Source organism: Euprymna scolopes, chromosome 22 (assembly GCF_053919585.1).
Source record: "Euprymna scolopes isolate OS-2025 chromosome 22, ASM5391958v1, whole genome shotgun sequence".
In the NCBI taxonomy this organism is placed as follows: domain Eukaryota; kingdom Metazoa; phylum Mollusca; class Cephalopoda; order Sepiida; family Sepiolidae; genus Euprymna; species Euprymna scolopes.
In genome coordinates, this window is record NC_136503.1 from 20,738,913 (window position 1) to 20,761,987 (window position 23,075).

Here is a 23,075-nt window from a genome sequence, read left to right on the forward strand (position 1 = left end):
CTTTTGAAAAAGAGTACCTATTTACTTGCCTTCCCACAAAAGCAGTATTAGACACAATGGCGGTTTTATTAATGTGTGGAAAATCCATTTAATAGATGAAGTGTAATATCAGAACAGATACTACACTTTGAAATGTTTATTTGAACAAAATATAAAAATATTACATACTGAACAAATCCAATGTTAATCAAAAGTGTGGGGATAATTGGTCATCCTTGGTCTCAAAAAAAAAATCATAAAAACATAAAAAGAAGAAAAAATTGTCTATCCTACTCTTAAATTGTTTATTTAAAAATTAGGTAAAACTTATGTTGTATGAAGACCGTGTTTTCGTTTGAATCGTCCAGGTGGTTTATAGAGCTGCCGAAATGCTGAGCACCTTGATCCTAATATAAAAGTTGTTTAGTATCATTGGTTTATTACGTATATATATGGTAGGAGGTGTTTGATGAACACTGCCGGGGAGCCATGATTTAATATACTGTTTTATTTTTAAATCCCCCAAACAGTTCTATGGTAGATAACTGATAATCCTTGAAATAACATTAGATTAAAAAAATTGGATTAAAAAAAAAAGTTGATGCCGCGATTGCAAGTGATTAAATAACTAAATAGTTTTTAACGAATGATAAAAAATATAAAAATTAATTAAGTTTTTTATGTAGTTTTAAAGGTTAAAAAACTTCCAAGACTATATATATATATATATATATATATATATATATATATATATATATATCTAATCAAAATATTTATGTAGATTTGAACAAAATAAAAATCATAAAAACATAAAAAGAAAAATTATGTGAAAAAAATTTTGCTTGCTATTAGTTGTTTGTTATTTAAAAAGTAAATATTTATTCATGAAACTACAAAAAAACGTTTTTTCTCGATTTTAATTTGAATCTTCTAAAGGTTTTGTAAAACTCTTGCAAGGACAGTGCTATCATTTGTCTGTCTGTTGGTGGGTCTGTTTACTCTTAAGCCCAAAATAACATGTCTGCTCATAATATAAGGAGCACATTTTGTGTCTGTCAGAATTTTTCTAAACGTAAGAAATACATTGCGATATTGAAATATATCAACTTCGTTTAGAAATGGGAAATGTTGCATTAATCTATATATATAAAAATGTAAAGTTGGTTCGTTCTAAAAGAATAAAACCATATTTCTACGTTACCAATTTATTTGAAATTTTCAGACAACCCATTTTTAGAGTCGAGGTATGTTTTTATGTTATTAAAATAAATTTACCTAATTAAAATTAAAATATTAAATAAAATAAATATATTTTTTTAACCGTTTCTGCGAATCTGTTCTGTTGATAAAACTGAACTTCCGGTTCGATTCATTTCACAGCCACGAATTGACGAAAGGTTTCATTTTCTGTTAACTCGATAAGTAAAAAAAAAAAAAAAAAAAAAAACATATTTCATTTGTTTATCTTGCAAATTTTTTAATTTACACATCTTTTCTTTATTATATAAGGCCAAAAGAAAAAAAAGTTTGTTGCTTGCTTTTGAGTTTTTTTTTTGTTTTTCTATATAAGATTACTCATGCAGAGAGTGATCCGTGCTGAAATAATGTTATTATTTAAAAAGTCATTCTTGACATGGGGAGGTAAGGATGTTTTGTACCTATTCTGTACTTTTATCTTACAATTGAATAAATAAAAAAAAATATCGTAAAACGTTATTTAAACGTGGAAATATGATTTAAAAAATAGCGCGGATCGCTCTCTGCATTAGCACCATTTTTATTTATTGCGGACTATTATTCTCATTTTTATTAGTTGTTGTTTCACGAATTTTCGGCCAACTATTCCTCTGGCCTTCATGAAAAGAAGTCCTTTTATAAATGTTCAGTAACTTTTTCCTTTTATTATTCTTAAAGAGTAAAACTTTTCTTATTCATGAAAGGAGTTAAGCCTACGTAAATAAATAAATGTTTGTACACGTGACAAATTATCAATAAATGGTTTAGTTACTTTTTTAAAAAATGTTTGTAAAAGTGCGAAAGGCGACGTTGTTGTACAACCATTACTCCCATGCTTAATTTCTATACTTATAGGTTTTTGGAATTTTTTTTCACTGGATTATTATTGATTGGACACTAATTAAACAGATTATTAAAAAAAAAAAATGTAAAAAAGAAATCATTATTTCGACATTTGAAAGTGGTGCTCACTTTTTAGTTACAACGTTCTGATAAATCAGTCACCCATTTTGTAAGCAATAAAAACGTGGTATATCCAAACCATAGAAATTAAAAATAATGAGTCTCTACCGCATTTGTAAGTCAGAAATATATTTGTTTCTCAAAGAAAAAAAATAGAGAGAACAGGACTTTTTTTATTGTTTTCATGAAAATAAAGTTTCGAGATTTTTAATTATTTTTTTTTTTTACTTATTTAGTCAGTTTGTGTTTTTTTTTTTAAAATTGTTTTTGTGAAAGGTGAGTTTTTTTTCAAAACTTTTGTTTTGTTTCTTTTTAATTTTTTTAAAGTATTATAAATTTCACTAACATGCTGGAGAAATGTTTAATAATTTGGTATTTTTTTAGATTAGGTCCACCTCCACAATTTTCCTTTCAATGACGACATTTATAGGTTTCCGAGTATGCTGAACACGCAAATTGCATTGAAATTTTGCGGAAATAAATAGTTGTATTATGCATTGTATTCTTCGGTGGCCATCTTTTTACGTGCACACGCGCCATAAACAAATACACACACGTAAAAAAGATGGCCGCCAAAGATTACAATGCATTTATATCTTGATAACTACTTATTTCTGCAAAATTTCGATGGTATTTTCGTATTCAGCATAGTCGAAAACCATTTCAAGTCGTCATTTAAAAGAAAATTGAGGAGGTGGACCTAATCTAAAAATTTACCAATAATTTTTAATCCCGTACGCCTCCCGATACATTGCTTCGTCAACATGCGACCATTTTATATCTCCCGAAGACACTTCCGTATTTAGAAAAAAAATAAATAAAAAGTGACCGATTTACCAGAACGTGGTAACTAAAAAGTGAGTACCCCTTTCAAATGTTGAAATGATTTTTTTTTTTTTTTCAATTTTTTTTCATAATCTGGTTAGTGTTCAATCAATAATAATCCAGTGAAAAAATTTCAAAAAACCTATCAGTATAGAAACTCCACCACGTAAGTAAATAAATAAAAAATGTTACGTGCGCATGCGTTAGCCTTGACTAGGGGGGTACTAAGGGAACGACCATTAAATAATTCTGCGGGTCGCCATGGAACTCAACGCCCAAGGAGTACCAAAATAGTTTTCATGATCTGAAGAAATTTTTTTTTTCGAAAAGTGGGTGATCACTTTTCCATCTAAATTTAACTTAAAATGAGCACCCACTTTCTGGCCACCTGAGGAAGGGGCATTTATTTTCGTGTTTATTGGCTTAAAGGTTTTTTTGACAAGGCAGTTTGGTATGCGAATGCATATTTAACAGTTTTCGTTTATGCTCACGCATAGCATAAACAAAGGCTACGTCTGTGAAATGGAAAATAGTCCCAGAGTTCAGGGGTTAATACCATGCAAAAGAAATCAAACAAAAAGACTTTTTAGCCAAGAAACACACAGAAAGAAAAAAAAAATAGCATTAATTTTTTTTCTATCGAATTCATTTGCTGTTTTTATTGAAAACTATTTTCCCCCGGATTTTTGATATAATTTTCCATTAAGGGCTGTGCGTCTCACGTTCGTAAATAACAAACATATTTTTGTAGATTTTGGTGTGCTAAAAACGAATCTGCAAACCGTTTCCGTTGCAAAAAAATAGTTTTTATGATATGAAGAAATTACTTTTTCGAAAAAGTGGCGATCACTTTTCCATGTAAATTTAACTTAAAATAAGCACCCACTTTCTAGCCACCTGAGAGAGGGGGGATTTTTTCCCATGTTTATTGGCTAAACAGCTTTCGTTTATGCTTACGCATAGCGTAAACGAAGGCTACAGCTGTTAAATGGAAAATAATCCCAGAGTTCAGGGGTTATTACCATGCAAAAGAAATCAAACAAAAAACTTTTTAGCCAAGAAACAGAAAAATGCCCCTCTCTCAGATGGCCAGAAAGTGGGTGCTCATTCTAAGTTAAATTTAGATTGAAAAGTGATCACCCACTTTTCGAAAAAGTAATTTCATGAATGTCATGAAAACTTTTTTTTTGCTACGTAAACGGTTTGCAGATTCGTTTTTAGCACACCGAAATCTACAATAAAATATTTCGTTATATATGAACGTGAAACGGGCCTTAAAGTAAAATAATACCGGATTTTTTTTAGCAGATTTGCCGTTTAGTTGTACAAATTTCCTCAAACCAGGTAATCACTAAAAAGGATTTTTAAAAGTCGTCACCTGTATCGAGCAAAAGTTTAAAACCACCGATTATATGCCAGCCTACATCATGGTAACATATATTGAGTGAGTTCCTAACAGTATTTTGTATAGTTTTTTAATTTAAACTCATTTTCCCAAAATTTCCCCAAACTTAACGTGCTCGATACAGTCTGCCGGCATTTGTATTTTTCAGATATACCGATAAACATTGAATGTTTTTGAACCGATTATACATTACATAAAAACACTAAAATCTTATCCAGTTAGGTAGAACACTTACTTTTCTTGCCTTTGATAACATTTATTTGTTATATATTTATTTTTTGACAACTTCTTTGTATCTGCGTTTAGTAATATAAACCCTTTTCATTTAATGTAACGTTTAGTCGGCTCGAAAAACAGTGTTTATTGGTGTATTTGAAAGCTACAAATGGTGGTGGACACTGTTGATTACTTTAAGTTAGAGAAAGTGAGTTAAAACTAAAAAAACTATAAAAAATACTGTCAGAAACCTACCGATTATGCCAGCCTATGTCATGGTAACATATGTTCGGTGAGTTTCAGACACTGTTTTGTATAGTTTTTAGTTTTCAACTTACTTTCCCAAACTTAACGTATTCAACAGAATTCGCGACCATTTCTGTTTTTTGAGCCAATTAAACATTTTACATTACATAGAAACACTAAACAATTATCCAATTAGGTAGAAACGTAAATTACCTTACCTTTGCTTTCATTTATTTGTTTTTGGACGACTTTTTCGAATCTGTGTATAGTAACCCCCCTCCCCCTACCATCAACCAAATATTAATTACTAACTCACATTTTTTAAAACAACAACAACAAAAAAAAGCATTTAGCGTTTCAACATTTTTGCTACGTTCGGCTTCATCCACTGATTGTTGGTCAAGTCCAAAACATGAATGATTGACAGAAACTCTCGAGGATCCAGATCAAATTCTGCAAGAGTACCATTTTTTTCAGTTTCGCCTTCTTTTTCACTTTTTGCAGTGGATTGCTGTACTAATATAAGAAACATGCATTTTCTCTTTTATTAAATTTTTCCATTACACCAAATTGAGCCACTGCAACGCGTGGCAGGGTACAGCTAGTACTAAATAAATTCTTAACAAGCAGAACATTCTTGGATTTTTCTTAGTATTTTCGTTCTCCCAACTACTGTAGCCACATCTGGGCAGGAGTTGCTCAGAGTAAAACATACAGTTCAAAACAGACTTCATAATCTAGTAGGCGATGCCCTTTATTCTCCTCTGCAACCTCTTTCTCACAGAAGAGTCTGTCTCTGCTCCATAGCTATTTTCATGGTAAGTGTTCAACTGATCTCCAATCTATGTCCCCCCCTCTTGCTAATCTTTCACAAAAAACACTCATCTAGCCAAAATCACTATCAATAATTTCCCCTCACTCTCTATCGGTGCCTAAACCTAAATGTGGATTCCATGAATAACGCTTCTTTTTAGAACTGCCTGGCTGTGGAACGTTGCTCTGTTGGTCTGCTTTTGAGCTGGCTACAATATCATTCAACATAAACAAATTCTTATTGAACTGTTCTCGTAAATAAACTAATTATACCAAATTTCTACTACAAATGATTAATATGTTACTGTCCCAATAGCTATAATACACACATTAACCCTTAACCCTTTTGTAAAAAAATGTTTTTCATAGAATAAAAAATGAGAGCAAACTATTTCTTACGGGTCACATCTTAAGTGATTGAAAAGTAGAAATAGTTTTGCTGTCATCCTAATAAATCTTTACTCTTGCTGCACTAAAGGGGGAGGGGTGTCGTTATTTCGTACATAAAATGATGAAAATGTATTCACAATTTTTTAATATTATTTTCTTGAAAGCCAAGTCATGATTTAAGATTTATTCACACAGAAACTTTTTAAATGCTAAGTTTTATTGTTATTAGCCGTTTTTATTGTCTAAGCGTTAACAAAATAAATAAATAAAAGTAGGCCATATAACTGGCATATTGTGATTGTTATTTCTAAGTGGAAAGAAAATTTGGTGCGAGTCAAGGAAGGTCAAAACTTAATAGAAAGGTTACTTTACGACTAGATTTCATTTAAATGTGTTTTGAATTTAATGTAATCAATATGAGTACATCCGGGTTTTTCCTGTCAAGAATATGTTGCGGTTTCAACCAAAAGAAACTGCTCATCAAAAAAAAAAAAAAAGATCCCAATTCAAAACATAAACATCACAGCTGACGACCCTTTGACGTGAATAATTATCCCATAGAACACTGTAATAGTACAATTCCTGCTAGAATAATATTCGCAACTTTCTCAGCTTCAATTTGATATGATACATGAATATAAACCTCAAACAGATGACTCCCTACAGTACGTTAAACACACAAAAACAAGCAGAAATAAAAAATGAAAACGACAAACAGTGCTGAAAGCCGCTTTGTCTATAACTACGTTCACCAGACGAGTATAAATAGAGCGGGCTATTTCAACAAGAGGCAGATCAGCCCAGCTCATCAAGCAGTGAGAGTCGCCCTCACCAGCAGCTCAACCACTACAGAACGGACTAGGTTACCTCCCCAGACAACAGCCGACTCATTTGATAGCTGAACCCAGTAGCAGCAGCATCAGTCACTCACTCGATTTCCAGCAGCCTAGCATCTCAAGTCAGGGCATATTTCCTGTAGCCACTGGCGACGACCTCATAGCCGTATCAGTCCATACACCAGCTGGACTCCAACCCTCAGCCTAAGACCTCCTACTTTCTTTTTGCAAAATAAACCTGGACGGATTTATATCCATTCATAACGATACCTACTGCATTTGTCATCTCCTCTTTACCATTGTCGTTTTTCGTCTTTTTCTTGACTGTGTCATCTTTTAGTTATAGAGTCGATTGCCACTGACATTCGGCCCTGCAACAAGTGGTGACCAAGATGTGAGTTTTGACACAGGCAAACAGCTGATGGAGAAGATGGTAGAAATCTTGGATGAAAAGGAGATCAATGTATCAGCTCCCCTGATTCAGTTACCCCCATTCAACACGGCAAACACCCAGAGCTGGTTCATACAACTGGAGGCTATATTCGCTTCCAGGAAGATTACTCAACAAGCAACCAAATACGCGGCAGAAGTATAGGCCCTGCCAGCATCCATTGTGGAAGAGGTAGAAGATATACTCCTAAACATACCAGACATACAACCGTATGACCGCCTTAAAGAAGTAATCCTTAAGCAAACTGGGTGTTCTGATGAACATAAGGAACCTGTTCAGCAATGTGACTCTTGGCGACAGAACCCCATCTCAGCGTCTTCATTTGATGAGGAACCGTTTGGGGGGGGGTAGTATAATGGGGGAACCCATACTCCGAGGTCTGTGGATGGACCTCTTGCCCTTGAATGTAGTGCAAATCCTTGCAGTGACACCAGCAGGCGCACCCTTGGATGATTTGGCAGACTCGTCTGACAAGATATATTCTTGGTCGGACCAGCAGATCCATCAAGTCGAGGCCCATAGAGGAAAGCACTTACGACATCTGGAAAATGTGACAAGAATTGAGACAACTTCTCTTCATGCTTATTCTATCTTGTGTGATGTTTTTGTAGTTCATGTTTTTGTCCCCAGTATGACCTCTATTTCCTATTTATGTGTTAGCATTACCTGTACGAATTCAAATCATCAAATAAATACTAGCGGTCTAATTGTTATATACCTGGATGGGGGAGGTATATATTCCTGTGTGTATGGTGTCTATATAATTCAACATAGCCGTGATCATCTGTCTTTGTGAGTGCATATCTGTGTACAGTCATGTACCTTTTTTCTCCTCTCTTTGGTTGGTGACCCCTCGCGATAATTAATGCATGCTCCCAAAAACACGATTTTGATATTGTTGTTTGGAAACGGTTTTTATTTCGGATTTTCTTCGTTCCATGGGAAGCCTCTGCATTGCTGAATCAATTCTGATCTGTTTCTTCCTTTTCCATTTTCTCATCTCTAATCAAGATTCTCTTGTTCTGACTAAAGAAGTCTCTGATTGTCTTCTAACTATCAGATTAACTGGCTAGAAACGCATGTGCATTGTCTATTTTAAGGTGTGTGTGTGTGTGATAGTAACATCCTGTTAACCGGTTTGCACTCAAAATGCACTGCGCTGCCTCATGACCTATGCTAGCATACAGGTGCAATGCGTTGTCAATGGAAATCAATGTCAATCTTAACCTAGTGCCCTCTCTGCACTTAACTTGAACACAAGCAAGTTAGTTAAAGCTAATACCGTATTAAACGTGTTATTGACTCACAGCATAATAACCCACTCCTCCACAAGCAGCAGATTATTTACACAGAACTTACTGTGTACATACACATGTTGTGATGCATAGAAATAACATTCAAAGCTAGGAGGTAGATCATAATCACTTCATTGACAATAGTCTCAATGATCTTTCAAAATTATGATGGTTAGACTGACAAGTCGACAAAATTGAGCAGCTCCTTCTTGTTGCCTTTCTTTAATATTGCTGTTCTCCAATCATTCGGTAACACAGAACTCGATGATCAATGTAAATTGATGTTATCTTTATAGAAAGAGGAAATTTTAGACAAACGAAAGCAAGTTTTGATGCCATAAAACATCAAAGATATAAACAACTAAAATGTCACTTTTCTGTTTAATTTGAAAATTTTATTTTTTGTAAAAATTTTTTATATCAGAATGAGATTTTAAAGCATTTCAGATTAATCCCTTTGTGATTAATGTCAACAAATGTTGACAGTTATTGACACTATCAAATAAGTCAATTTAATAAGGATGGTCAACATTTAATATTCAATCCACCATCTTGAAATAATGAACTAAATCAAAAGCAAACATAAAAATCCAACATTCAGTGATGAGCGACAATTCGCCCACTCTTTATCTGTGCCTAAATCAAAACGCGGATTCCATGAACAAAGATTCTTTCTTAGAACTGCACGCCTGTGGAACTCTGTTCCGTTTGCCTGCTTCCCACCTGACTACAACCTGGATGTCTTCAAGTCCAATGTTAACAAATTCCTAATGAACTGCCCCCTTAAGTAAACACTTCATCAAATCTCCACACTAACGTACTGTACTTGCAATAACCCTTATCCCTGAGTGGCTTCCGGACCTTGATAAGTGGTGACCACCGTATAAAAAAAACAAAAAAAAAAAAACAATGGATACACCCCTCTCAAAAGGGAGCATTTGTCAGGAGTAAATTGTGAATCAAAAGTTGAGCAATCTTCAACCACAACTCTCTTAAACAGATACAGCTTGATTTTAGTAGTAAGAAGTCCAAGACGACTAGAAACAATACCAAGATAAGAGCCCTCTTCTCTATACAGCCCTGGAATTTCCCGGCTTTTTAGCCATCGGCTCCCAAACTGAACAGAGATTAGACCATTCCTGTAATGACCTGGTTCCTCTTGATTGTGGTTTAAGGCTTGTTCTGTGCAGTTTTAGGAGGTTCACACTCTCAAGCTTTACCTTCTCTCTTTGAGAAGGGGTTAGTTTATTGCTAATTGCCTGAGGCGACCTGCCGGAAATACCGCTGGGGTTGCAAGAGTCAGAGGAGTCCTTTTCTGAAGCAATCCCACTTTCTGACCCTTGTGGTAGGAAAGAACTAAATAATCATCCCCTGGAATTCTCAAATCGTCACCTATTTTAGTTCTGACCAGGCTTGGGAAACAAGATTTACAGGAAAATAAACAAACTGCACTTTTTCTACCATTGTCTTGCACTTTTATATTTGTCATTTGAGTTGTCGAATGCCACTTATGTTTATGCGCTATGCTAAGGCAAACAGACAAGCATGGCCCTGTTCACATTTTCCTTTGTATTTATTTCCAATCGGGCTCTGCAACAACGGATTTTTGTCTCCACTTGGTCTGGGTCTGGACAAAGACCAATTTTATGGAGATTGTGCATGATGTTTTTTTTTGTTGTTTTTTGCTAAAGCCAAATAGTCACTCGAGGGTAGGAGTAAATGTCTCAGGTGGCTAGTGAGACAATACTGTAATGATTGGTAATTGTGAACAGTGGTCAGAATTCGACTATTTAACTTGAACATGACCATGTTATAGTCAGCTTGTAAGCCGCCCAACGGTATTGTGTTTCAGGAAGGAAACTTTGGAATTTTTGTTTAATTTCAGGCATAGATAATATAATAAAATAATATAATAAGATAATATAATAAGATAATATGATAAGATAATATAATACAATAATATAATAAGAGAAATTGTGACAGTGGAAAGCGAATTTCATCTGCTCATATCAACACATATCCAACTGAGGCACAATGTCATAGCATCTTTGGATATCAGTATTACAGATGTAATCAAATAGAGTAACTCTTGAGATCTAGCAGAGCATCGTTTTAGTTACTTGGACTAGTCTGAGATATTTGGAAACTTTCAGAATCCAAATCAATCTTTGAAGTCTTTTTGGGTTGAACCCCTTTGCACAAATTAAGTAATATGAACCTGCCCTGAGGTGAGTATTTCAACTAGTACATATCATATGCAGTGATTCTGTAGTAATTTCAAGTAGGCAGTAAGTCCTAGAAAAAATCTGATGCAAGTCAAAGGAAGTCAAAAGTTCACCAGATAAAAATTTCCATCTAACACAATTAAAAAAATGATAATCTTTGATATTTAAAAAGATTTTCTTTTAATTCTTTTATTTTGTTTTGTCTTCATTTATGTCTTTTTTTTTCTGTTGTAGGAATCCTCATGGGAATCAGCAACACAATAGCAACAATTCCAGGATTCTTGGCGCCTTATGTTGTCGGAGTTCTTACAGCTACAGAGGTTTGTAAAACAGAAAGAAAACAATTCTTGAAAAATATACTTGTTTATTGTTAGTCATTTGACAGCAGACACAACATTCCTCTATTTTTTTTGTTTATTTTAAAATTTCATATCAAAGCAAAATATGTAATGATTTTTTAGCTCATTAAAATGATTAAAAGTACCAGAATGAATGCTTTATGGTTGAATATGGTTAATTTGTGCTCATTTTTGCATTAAACACTAATCCCTTTTAATCACTAATTGTGCATTGAACAGATATCATAACACATAGTTTGCTGGACCTTATCATAAAAAAGATCTATACAAAGTTTAAACCTAATCGGTCCAGTAATTTCTGATAAAAAGTGGGATGGACAGACAGACAGACGAAATATGTATTGTTAAATCTTATTGTTGCACCACCAAAGTTAAGTAGTTTTACGTCTAGACAATAGTTATATTGGTGACCATTTGTGATTACCAAATGCTATAAATTTGGAATTGGAAGCAGCTGTAGAATAAACACTTTTTCTATAATTTTGAGAAAGGAACAAACTAATCCCCCATCACTATGGTTGAATCAGAAGAATGATCTTTACTCTCAAACCTTGATTATACGGCATGATCATGTTGACACACTAGTTTCTGCTGGATCACTGAAGTTAAGCAATGTTTAACCTGGTCAGTAATAAATGGGTGACCATTTATTACTTACCAGGTGCTGTATGTGCTCTCCACTTATCTCAGCATTTTTTCCAGTCGTCCTGGATTTCTCCTCGGCACTGGACTCAAATAGTGCTGATTCAGGAGAGGTGTTGTTGGGGATTGTACAAATCTTGCCTCATAATTACATGTGCAGCAGCCCCTCCATGGAGGTATCCTTTGTCTTTCGAGACTGAACGGAGGCATCAATCAAACCTTGGTAGACAACTAGCTTTGGAGACAGAAAACTCAGCACATAGATGACTAACGGTTTAGAAATACCATATGCCATCGGTTTGGAAGCAAAAATGACTTTTAGTAGTGTATACTGAACATCTTAAATTAAATATATGCCTCACTTTTTAAAATATCTTTTAATAAGTTTGAGCTATTTAAAAGCTTTTTAATATTTTGTATGTAACCCCTCCCCATAAAAAAAACAACAACTTTTAAACAAGTTTTGTTTTGTTCTACTGAGACTACTATCTGGTAAAATACAAACCAGTCCAACCTGTTTCAGTGGGGCAGATGGAACTCCTAAGCCATAGGGAAGGCAACCCATCTATTGGAGTAAACCGTATACTAAATCATTATGGCAACAGTATAAATAAATATCACCTTGGTTATCTGGCGTCTGTAAACCTACCCTACAGGATGAGATGTTCCCCTTCATGCTTTGGTTAGTGAACGATCTTAATGATGATGTCACGATCATTGGTTTTTAGTGATTTTTAACCATAGTGTCCTTCAGCAGATTGGCTCCTTGCAAGGACGTAATAACCATAAAACCCACTATGACAAAAACATCACTTATTTCTTTAGATCAAATGAGACAACCTCTAGATCATCAACATGCGATCAAGAGGGCACACTGGCAACCCTAGATCTAGATCAGTGTGACACATGTGACCAAGGGCCAGCCTGTGTAGTTCTGAACATATGGAATGTGACCAAGGAAAATGTCAACGGGAAGCAACTTTGTATTTGCACCTGCAATCTCCAGTCTATAAGCGACCTTAACCAAGATCTTGATGTTATACTTGTTGAGCTTACATGCACGAAATGGGACACTATTGGATTATCTACAACTCAAATTAAGGATTCGTCCATTAAAACACTCCCATCTGGCCATTGCCTTTTCAATTCCGGGAATAAGACATCTTGCTCAAATGGTGTAGATTTCCTTATTAATAAATCTACTTCTCCATTTATTTCTGACTACCAAAGCTTTTTTGATAGACTGGTAATGCTTTCTCTTCATGGACAGGATAATAAGATTGCTTTCATCCAAGCTTATTTTCCTACTACTAGTTATCTTGATGAAGACGTTGAACAGCTGTATGGCCAAATTAAAAAATTAATAGACAGCGTCCCACAGCGTAACTTTCTTTTTATTATGGGCGATTTTAATGCACATGTCGGTGGCTTACATTGCACATATAAGAATTGTGTTGGTGAACATACTATCGGCTCCAGTAATATTAGAAGTGAAAGGCTGCTTAGTTTCTGTTCTGCTAATAACTTTAATCTAATTAATAATTTCTTTCAGAACCGTAAGCATCATACTTGGAATCATTCCAACGATAAGAATAAAGGCCAAATTGATTTCATTCTTTCTGAGAACAGGTTTCGTCAAAACATGAGAAATGCTTCAGTCCTAAATACCCCAAGCACATCAGACCACTTATTCCTTCGTGTCGACGTTAATGTAAAGTGTATTTGGAAGAAACCTAAAATTCCAATGAAGAAATATAATGTTGAAGACTTGAAAAACATTGAAACTAGTGATTTTTTCCAATTCGAGCTTACTAACCGATTTCAACCCTATTGATATTGAGGAATTTTCAGATGTAGTTAACAGGAAAATCATTGGAAGCTGAAAAGTTGAAGTCTAATCTAAACAAATTCAAAGTCCAATGTGCAAGTCCAATCTAAACCAATTCAAAGTCCAATGTGCAAGTCCAATCCAATTCAAAGTCCAATGTGCAAGTCCAATGTAAACCAATTCAAAGCCAAAGTGCAAGTCCAATGTAAACCAATTCAAAGTCCAATGTGCAAGGGAGAGGAAAGCGGTTCGATCAGTACACACATAGACACGGTGACACGCCACCAACACGATCCAGCGTACGCAATTACTAACCGGCCGTTCTTTCCTCCACCTTGCCTTCCAAAACGACCTGAATTTATAGTTGTCGAAGACCAACTGATTTGCATATATGCACGAGATTTTGCGAGAGTTTCCGAAATCATACCATTACAAAACGCCGTCGGCGCCATCTTGGGATTCTTTTCTTATCCTAGCTTCGCAGCGATGACAAAGCACACACGCACACCTAGGTCGTTTGAACGGTAAGCCCTCATTTTCACAGCTTTTGCCACAGTCACGCCATCTGTTAAGCAACCAGTTCCACAGTGAATTCAATCTGATACCAAGAGAGCAATTGATAGCAAGAAAAGTGTTCGTATAAAGTATGGAGACAATTGAACTCAATACAAAAGCAGAAACGAAAAAACTAGTCAAAAGGAATAAAAATCAACTAAATGATGACCTTGATGACTCGTAATGACTGAACTCTGAAGCCTTGGTAGAGCAACTAGCTTAGGAGAATAAAAGTCCTAAATGAACACTCGTCTTTCTGTACCTACACCAGCATTGCTTTCGGTTATGAATTACTTCTTTTTGTCACGTGGGCAAATATGGATCAGAAGAAGTTGGTGATTTGTGCAATCCTAAAGACACTTTAAAAGGATTGATATGCCACAAAGCACAAAACTATTTCATGAATTGTTTTCAATAGGTATTTTCCTTTGACAGTATATCAACTATTTAAAAATGGTTAAAATGATATAAAACACACCAACCCAATAACAAAAAGAGTTCATCTTTGTATTATTTGTATTATTCGGACGACTGTTCTCATTTTCAGTGTTATGTTCACAACGTTTCAGCCAATGTAATCTCCGGCCTTCTTCATTTTATTTAATCCACAATCTAGCATTCTCTCGTTCTGTTAACAATGACTGGGTAGAAGTCTTAAGCAATTTGCAACTGGAATCTTTCTGTCAAAATTGGGAATCTGCACAGAATTTCAAACGGAAAAAGTTCCCGAGTTCAAAAAGATACATATGAAGAATGTTGAAGCTTACATCGACTGAAGTGTTGTGAAAATATCACTAAAGATGAGAATAATAATCCGAAGAATCAAAATAATGCGAATAACAAGTCCTCATCTAAAAAAATTCATAAACGTAATGCGTCATCTTGCATAAAATTTTTGACATTGTTTGCATTTGTGGTTGCCGTTGTGACATTGTTTGTATTTGTGGTTGCCGTTGTGATATTGCTTGTATTTGTGGTTGCCATTGTGACATTGTTTGTATTTGTGGTTGCCATTGTGACATTGTTTGTATTTGTGGTTGCCGTTGTAACATTGCTTGTATTTGTGGTTGCCGTTGTTAGATTGTTTGCATTTGTGGTTGCCGTTGTGACATTGTTTGTATTTGTGGTTGCCGTTGTGACATTGTTTGTATTTGTGGTTGTCGTTGTGACATTGTTTGTATTTGTGGTTGCCGTTGTGATATTGCTTGTATTTGTGGTTGTTCTTGTGACATTGCTTGTATTTGTGGTTGCCGTTGTGACATTGCTTGTATTTGTGGTTGTCCTTGTGATATTGTTTGTATTTGTGGTTGCTGTTGTGACATTGTATTTATGGTTGTCATTGTGACATTGTTTGTATTTGTGGTTGCCGTTGTGACATTGCTTGTATTTGTGGTTGCCGTTGTGATATTGCTTGTATTTGTGGTTGCCGTTGTGACATTGTTTGTATTTGTGGTTGCCGTTGTGACATTGCTTGTAGTTGTGGTTGTCCTTGTGATATTGTTTGTATTTGTGGTTGCTGTTGTGACATTGTATTTGTGGTTGCCATTGTGACATTGCTTGTATTTGTGGTTGCCGTTGTGACATTGTTTGTATTTGTGGTTGCCGTTGTGATATTGCTTGTATTTGTGGTTGCCGTTGTTACATTGTTTGCATTTATGGTTGCTGTTGTGACATTGTTTGTATTTGTGGTTGCCGTTATGACATTGTTTGTATTTGTGGTTGCCGTTGTGATATTGTTTGTATTTGTGGTTGCCGTTGTGATATTGTTTGTATTTGTGGTTGCCGTTGTGATATTGCTTGTATTTGTGGTTGTCCTTGTGACATTGTTTGTATTTGTGGTTGCCGTTGTGACATTGCTTGTGTTTGTGGTTGTCCTTGTGATATTGTTTGTATTTGTGGTTGCAGTTGTGACATTGTATTTATGGTTGTCATTGTGACATTGCTTGTATTTGTGGTTGCCGTTGTTAGATTGTTTGCATTTGTGGTTGCCGTTGTGACATTGTTTGTATTTGTGGTTGCCGTTGTGACATTGTTTGTATTTGTGGTTGTCGTTGTGACATTGTTTGTATTTGTGGTTGCCGTTGTGATATTGCTTGTATTTGTGGTTGTTCTTGTGACATTGCTTGTATTTGTGGTTGCCGTTGTGACATTGCTTGTATTTGTGGTTGTCCTTGTGATATTGTTTGTATTTGTGGTTGCTGTTGTGACATTGTATTTATGGTTGTCATTGTGACATTGTTTGTATTTGTGGTTGCCGTTGTGACATTGCTTGTATTTGTGGTTGCCGTTGTGATATTGCTTGTATTTGTGGTTGCCGTTGTGACATTGTTTGTATTTGTGGTTGTCGTTGTGACATTATTTGTATTTGTGGTTGCCGTTGTGATATTGCTTGTATTTGTGGTTGTCGTTGTGATATTGTTTGTATTTGTGGTTGTCGTTGTGACATTGTTTGTATTTGTGGTTGCCGTTGTGATATTGCTTGTATTTGTGGTTGCCGTTGTTACATTGTTTGCATTTATGGTTGCCGTTGTGACATTGTTTGTATTTGTGGTTGCCGTTATGACATTGTTTGTATTTGTGGTTGTCGTTGTGATATTGTTTGTATTTGTGGTTGCCGTTGTGATATTGCTTGTATTTGTGGTTGTCCTTGTGACATTGTTTGTATTTGTGGTTGCCGTTGTGACATTGCTTGTGTTTGTGGTTGTCCTTGTGATATTGTTTGTATTTGTGGTTGCTGTTGTGACATTGTATTTATGGTTGTCATTGTGACATTGTTTGTATTTGTGGTTGCCGTTGTGACATTGCTTGTATTTGTGGTTGCCGCTGTGATATTGCTTGTATTTGTGGTTGCCGTTGCGACATTGTTTGTATTTGTGGTTGTTGTTGTGACATTATTTGTATTTGTGGTTGCTGTTGTGATAATGCTTGTATTTGTGGTTGTCGTTGTGACATTGTTTGTATTTGTGGTTGTCGTTGTGAAATTGTTTGTATTTGTGGTTGTCGTTGTGAAATTGTTTGTATTTGTGGTTGCCGTTTTGATATTGCTTGTATTTGTGGTTGTCCTTGTGACATTGTTTGTATTTGTGGTTGCCGTTGTGACATTGCTTGTATTTGTGGTTGTCCTTGTGATATTGTTTGTATTTGTGGTTGCTGTTGTGCCATTGTATTTGTGGTTGCCATTGTGACATTGTTTGTATTTGTGGTTGCCGCTGTGATATTGCTTGTATTTGTGGTTGCCGTTGTGATATTGCTTGTATTTGTGGTTGCCGTTGTGGTTATCATTGTTTCCAACATTTTAAGTATAATTCTGAGTTTCTATCATTTGGGTTACTGTTCTCGTCTTGGACGTAATTCTCACCATGATGTAACCTCTGACCCTCTTCACGTCTTGTTGTCGTGTTGAACTCGGGGAATTTTTATCTCAAACTCCAAAGTCTTTACAGAATTTTTCTAGAAACCCTTTATTTATTCCACTGGAGTAGCTTGCTCTCACTCTATTAGCGATGAACAGGTAAAAATCTTAACTTATAATCATATACTTAGTATAACCTGCACTGAGTATTGAACCATCAACCTCATGAAGACTGTAACCTTGCAGTTATTATTGCTTAGCCCTTTTATCCATTACTGATGGAATGAAAGCAAGTTTACTCATAGGTTTGAATAAAAGTTTCCATTCCAAATTTTGTATCGATTTCCGAGTTCAACAGAAAGATTTTCAAGTTTGACAATGTACACCCGAAGAAGGCCGGAGGTTACATCGACCGAAACGATGAGAAAAGTAGCTGGAATAATCAAATCTGAATTATTAATCTGCATCTCAAAAATTTTGAAACGTAGTAGTTCTGATAATGGTTGATAAACGTTTGAAAATATTTTTTTTTCATTTATTGGTTGCGTTTGACTTTAATTGAGCGTTCTCATATATCTCTTAAACGCTGAGTTAGTAAAGAAGTTGGGAAGATGATTTTCCTCTCCCAAATTGATCATTTAAATATGTTATAGTATATCTTTCTCATGGTCTTACCGGATTCCAAGGAAAAAATTAATCTAGTCTGGTGGAGTGTCCAGTTTCATATTGTTACTCAAATGTAATATGACTAAGAGAAGATGCACCATTCCTCGTAAAAGCTAATGTGGATTCGCCATACACAGATCTTATTAGGGCTATAAATACTATGTGATTTTAAATATTTAGTCAGGGTTTACTTCTAGGGAAAAGTATCCTTGTGCCAGGTTGTTCTGACGAATTCCTGTACAGGGAGGCCTTAAGACACTCGAGGATAATGTCTAGTAGGAATTCAAGTTCTCTCCAGTAGGCATTCAACAATGACATTTATTTCTCCATTTTCCAGCCACACGTGACTTCTTGTTACAGCTGTAACGTCAACCACGTCTCTAATGTGCTCTTTCTCCTTTGTGCCCCTTTACGCTTTGGTGAGCGAAGTATCTTAGTAATGGTGTCACAATAAAAACCCTGGTAACTTTTGCTTCCCTTATTTTGTCTTTTAGTCCTCACATTCTATTAGTGATGTTTCTGATAAAGGGGTGAGAGTTGCTGTTTTCTGGGTTGGAATCTATTTTATCTAACACTTATTGTTGGCTGATTTTCGACCATGAAATCGTACTTTTTTCTAGCTCCTTTCATCAAGTGTCCTATCTGGAGTGATTTCCATTTTTTAAAATGTGCATAAAACACTGTCGAGTTAGAATTTTTGATTATAGAAAATACATGTAAAAATATTGCTCGGTTATATTTGAAAACAAAAAATTCCATTTTAATTATTCTAATGAGCAGTGAATTATAATATACTCACAAAGTGATCCATATCTTAGTAAGTTTATGTCTATCACTTTCAACCTCTCTCTCTGCTTTTATTTTATACACTCTCTTCCTTCTGTCACATTTTCTCCCTTTTAACAATCTAAGGTAATTCCCTTCATTGCTGATTCCTTTCAGCTGCCCCACCTTTCTATATTGACAAAGAGAGATAGAGAAAAATAGGTAACAATACTAATTAACACATAACTGAAAATATATAGTGAGTAGAAAGAGACTAATTTTTGATTTTGGTTTCTATCTATATAATTATAAAAACTCCATGGACCTTCCGAGCGTCCTTGCTTGAATTTTGTCCTCAACGATCGGCGATTTCATCTTTAAAAAAAATAGGATGACAGGTGAATTAATTAATTTATTTATTTATGCTTGGGCAATTTCATCCTTCAAGAAAGAGAATTTATATATATATATATATATATATATATATATATATATATAAAGCTGAATGTATGTGTGTGTGTGTGTGTGTGTGTGTGTGTGTGTGTGTGTGTGTGTGTGTGTGTCTGGTCACGAATAGGCTCCTATATGGTTGACTATTTAAAAAAAACTGATTACATATAATGATAGAATATGTATCGAGACACAGGAATGGGTATGTTTGATCTGGAAGAACGGTGGTTCATTAAAATTGTGGGGTCTGCGTTCGTGCCTGGTTCACAAAGTATGGAAATAAAACATTTAAAAATTAAAAAAAAAACGTTTACAAGTGTTTTTGATATAGATGTACATAATAATACTTTGATAAGTATGTTTTAACTTAAATAGGGATGGTATAATAAAATTGTGGGATCTGCGTTCGCGCCTGGCCTCCATAGAATGGAAATAGGTACAAACTTTTATAAAGACTTTTCATATCTATCTGCGTAAGTATACTTTGATAATTATGTTTCAGTTTGAAGAAATGTGGTATAATAAAATTATGGGGTGTTAGTTCGCACCTGACCTCCATAGAATGGAAATATGTCACAAAGTTTAACAAGGTTTTTTAATATAGATCCACAGAATATTGTGATAAGTGTTTCAGTGTGAACAGGTATGGTATAATAAATTATGAGGTTTATCTATTTTATTTTTACTTTCATCATATTTTGCTTTGGTTTTGATACCCCCCAAATTCAACCCAAATTTATAACCCTTCCTTTTCATAATCTATCATACTTTCATAAATCAGAGTCCATTTTCTGTAGGCTGTTTTTGAACCCAGTCAACGACGGGTACTTTTGCTAGTATATATATATATATATATATATATATATATATATATATATAAGTGTAATAGACAGGGTCTAAATGAGCAAAGTCTCAGTAAAATATTTTAAAAAGTGCTGTGATCTGAGTCCCGCAGTTATGATAAGCTCAATAGGTGTAATTACCTAGAGCTATTTGTAGAAAGTGTGTAAAATTATCAATTAAGTTTTCATAGGAGGAAACATAACAAAATCATATTTATATGTACGATCGTTTCAGAAACGATATCCTTTTTTTTTAATTTTAAATGCAATCAGATTAAAAACAATGGTTACATATACCAACGATTATTTTTAGATTTTAAAAATTATCTTCTCAAAGGCTCGCGCACCGAGAAGCATCCTTACAGTTAAAAAAAAAAGCAACAACAATGAAACACTCCCTTACAAAGGTTCACAAACTATATTTACTCCAATAAGTTGATTAACATTTGGTGTCTTCTCTCCCCTCCCTTTCTATTTATGCTTATGAAGAGACGATATTCAGAAATATTTTACTTATTTCCCGATGGATTTATTTTGTAAATTTTTTTTTTTTTTATTCAATTTTCACCCCAAACAAGGCACAGTGCAACTTTGAAGCAGGGGGCTACTATTAGGGAATTAATTAGCGGGGTCATTATGAAGGGAGAAGAGTAGAAAGATGTTTGTTAACATTACACTTGAACTTCTGCATATCATTGCAGTTGGGAAAGCAGAATCCCGGAAGGGAGTTCCAAAGACCCGCAGTTCTGGGGAAGAAACTATTGGAGTAAAAGGTTTTCTTGCACGTAGGGATCTCTACTGTAAAGGGATGAGACTTAGTAGCTTGTCGGGTTTGTCGGGGGTAGTTACGTCGGGGGTAATATCGAATGGATAAAAGGATATCGTTTCCAAAACGATTGTTTATATAAACATGGTTTTGTTTATTTCCTCTTATGAAAACTTAATTGATAATTTCACACATTTATATATATATATATATATATATATATATATATATGTCTAAGTAAAAAAGTCAAGATATTGTAGAATTGGATTTACAATATTTTATTCAAAACAAGAAATATTAAGTAAAGGTGAAAGGTTCCTGTATATATATATATATATATATATATATATATATATATATATATATATATATATATATATAGTCATTCGCATACAGTAGTTTCGTTGTATCACAACTCATCAGTGCGGCTAGACGAGCACCTTTCCATAGCCGAGGATTAAACATACAACCGTCGTGTTGATAGTCGGCAGTTCTATCCACAGGCCTATGGGATCAGTGCTCGTAAATGATCTCAACAAAATCGTCCATTTAAATAAAAAATCGTCCAACACTTTTACAGTGCTCGAGCTGCTTGTTTATATACAGACAAACAGCAAGCCTCGCTTTATAGCTTATTTAGTAGTATAAAAAGCAAATAAGTGCATATATATATATATATATATATATATATATATAAGTGAACGTGTCTGTTTGTGTGTCTGTGTACATTTCCCTATGCAATAACTCTGTCAATTTTTAGTATACAGACTCGAAATTTGATATAGAGGGTACTGAGATTTGGTAAAATCGATCTGATCGGTTTTTGGTCAGAAATTTGGCGAATAAGGGGTCAAAGTTCAACGATTTGACCTTTGAGAACTCTACCAAACTCCTCCGAAAATTTTCTGGTCTACGCACTTAAGATATAGGTTCCTTGGACATGGATCTAACTTAATAACTTGATTTGAGCCCAAAACAATAAATTTTAAGGGGTCATAATAGCGGTCAAAGTTTAAAAAAAATTGACCTCTGCGGTCTCTTCCAAATTACTCAGACAATTTCTGGTCTAAATATTTGAAATTTTATATAAATGGTATTCAGAGATAGGGCAAGCTTTTTCATCAGTTTGGGTCGAAAATTTTAAGTTACCAATATATAAATGTATGTATGTATGTCTGTTTGCATGTCTGCCTTAAACTTTCAATAGAGGCGACGGATTTTACCAAGATCAGTATCGTTTTAAAGTTCAACCTTTCATACGACAAATATCGAAAAATTGGCTAAAAACATTAATATCTTCCCCTTCAACTAAGCACTTTTCTACGGGGGGGGGGTAACTTTTTTCGCCGACATTTTTGAAAGTTACCCTCTCCTTTGGATTGTCTAACCTTAATTTAACAAAATGTCGCTTCTGGTTTGGCGGTGGTCGTAACAGTATAAACGTTAGGTTTTACCCCGTTCTTTTCCTCCTTTGCGGTACGGGTTCGAGCCGGCCTTACTACTACCACTTTTTTTTTTTTTTGCTCAACATACAGCTCCAAACACCCCGGGCAACGCCGGGCTGAAATGCTAGTATATATATATATATATATATATATATATATATATATATATATGCGTATGGACGTGACGCAGATGTTAAGTAATGCGGGTAGAGGGTTGTATGTTTTGGTTTCGATTCTAGTTTATTACACTCAAGTCATATAAATTTTTAGTTTTGATCTCACTACTATATATTAGGTTCAATATAATAATCGATAGAGAATTGTCTCTATAATAATAAATACGTAATCTGCATCATTTAATAAATCATATTTAACTGCATCATACGACCGGGCAACGCTGCGTGGCCTGCTAGTTGTTTTATAAAGTTAACTAACTTTGCAAACTTACTTTCTTCTGATCCAAATAACAGCCTGGATTCAACGGATGACCCAACGGGGTTTCTAGGGGTTAATAAATCGTTCAGT

At 34.7% G+C, this 23,075-nt stretch overlaps 1 protein-coding gene across 2 annotated transcripts in view; it reads left to right on the top strand.

Moving 5' to 3' along the window:
- LOC145243914 (sialin-like) overlaps nucleotides 1-23,075 on the top strand; it is a 285,719-nt gene that overhangs the window by 262,300 nt on the left and 344 nt on the right. For both annotated transcript variants that reach the window (XM_080107027.1, XM_080107026.1), the window contains exon 11: nucleotides 11,115-11,200. In XM_080107027.1, coding sequence (XP_079963153.1) covers nucleotides 11,115-11,200 — 86 coding nt within the window. The remainder of the gene's footprint in view (nucleotides 1-11,114; nucleotides 11,201-23,075) is intronic.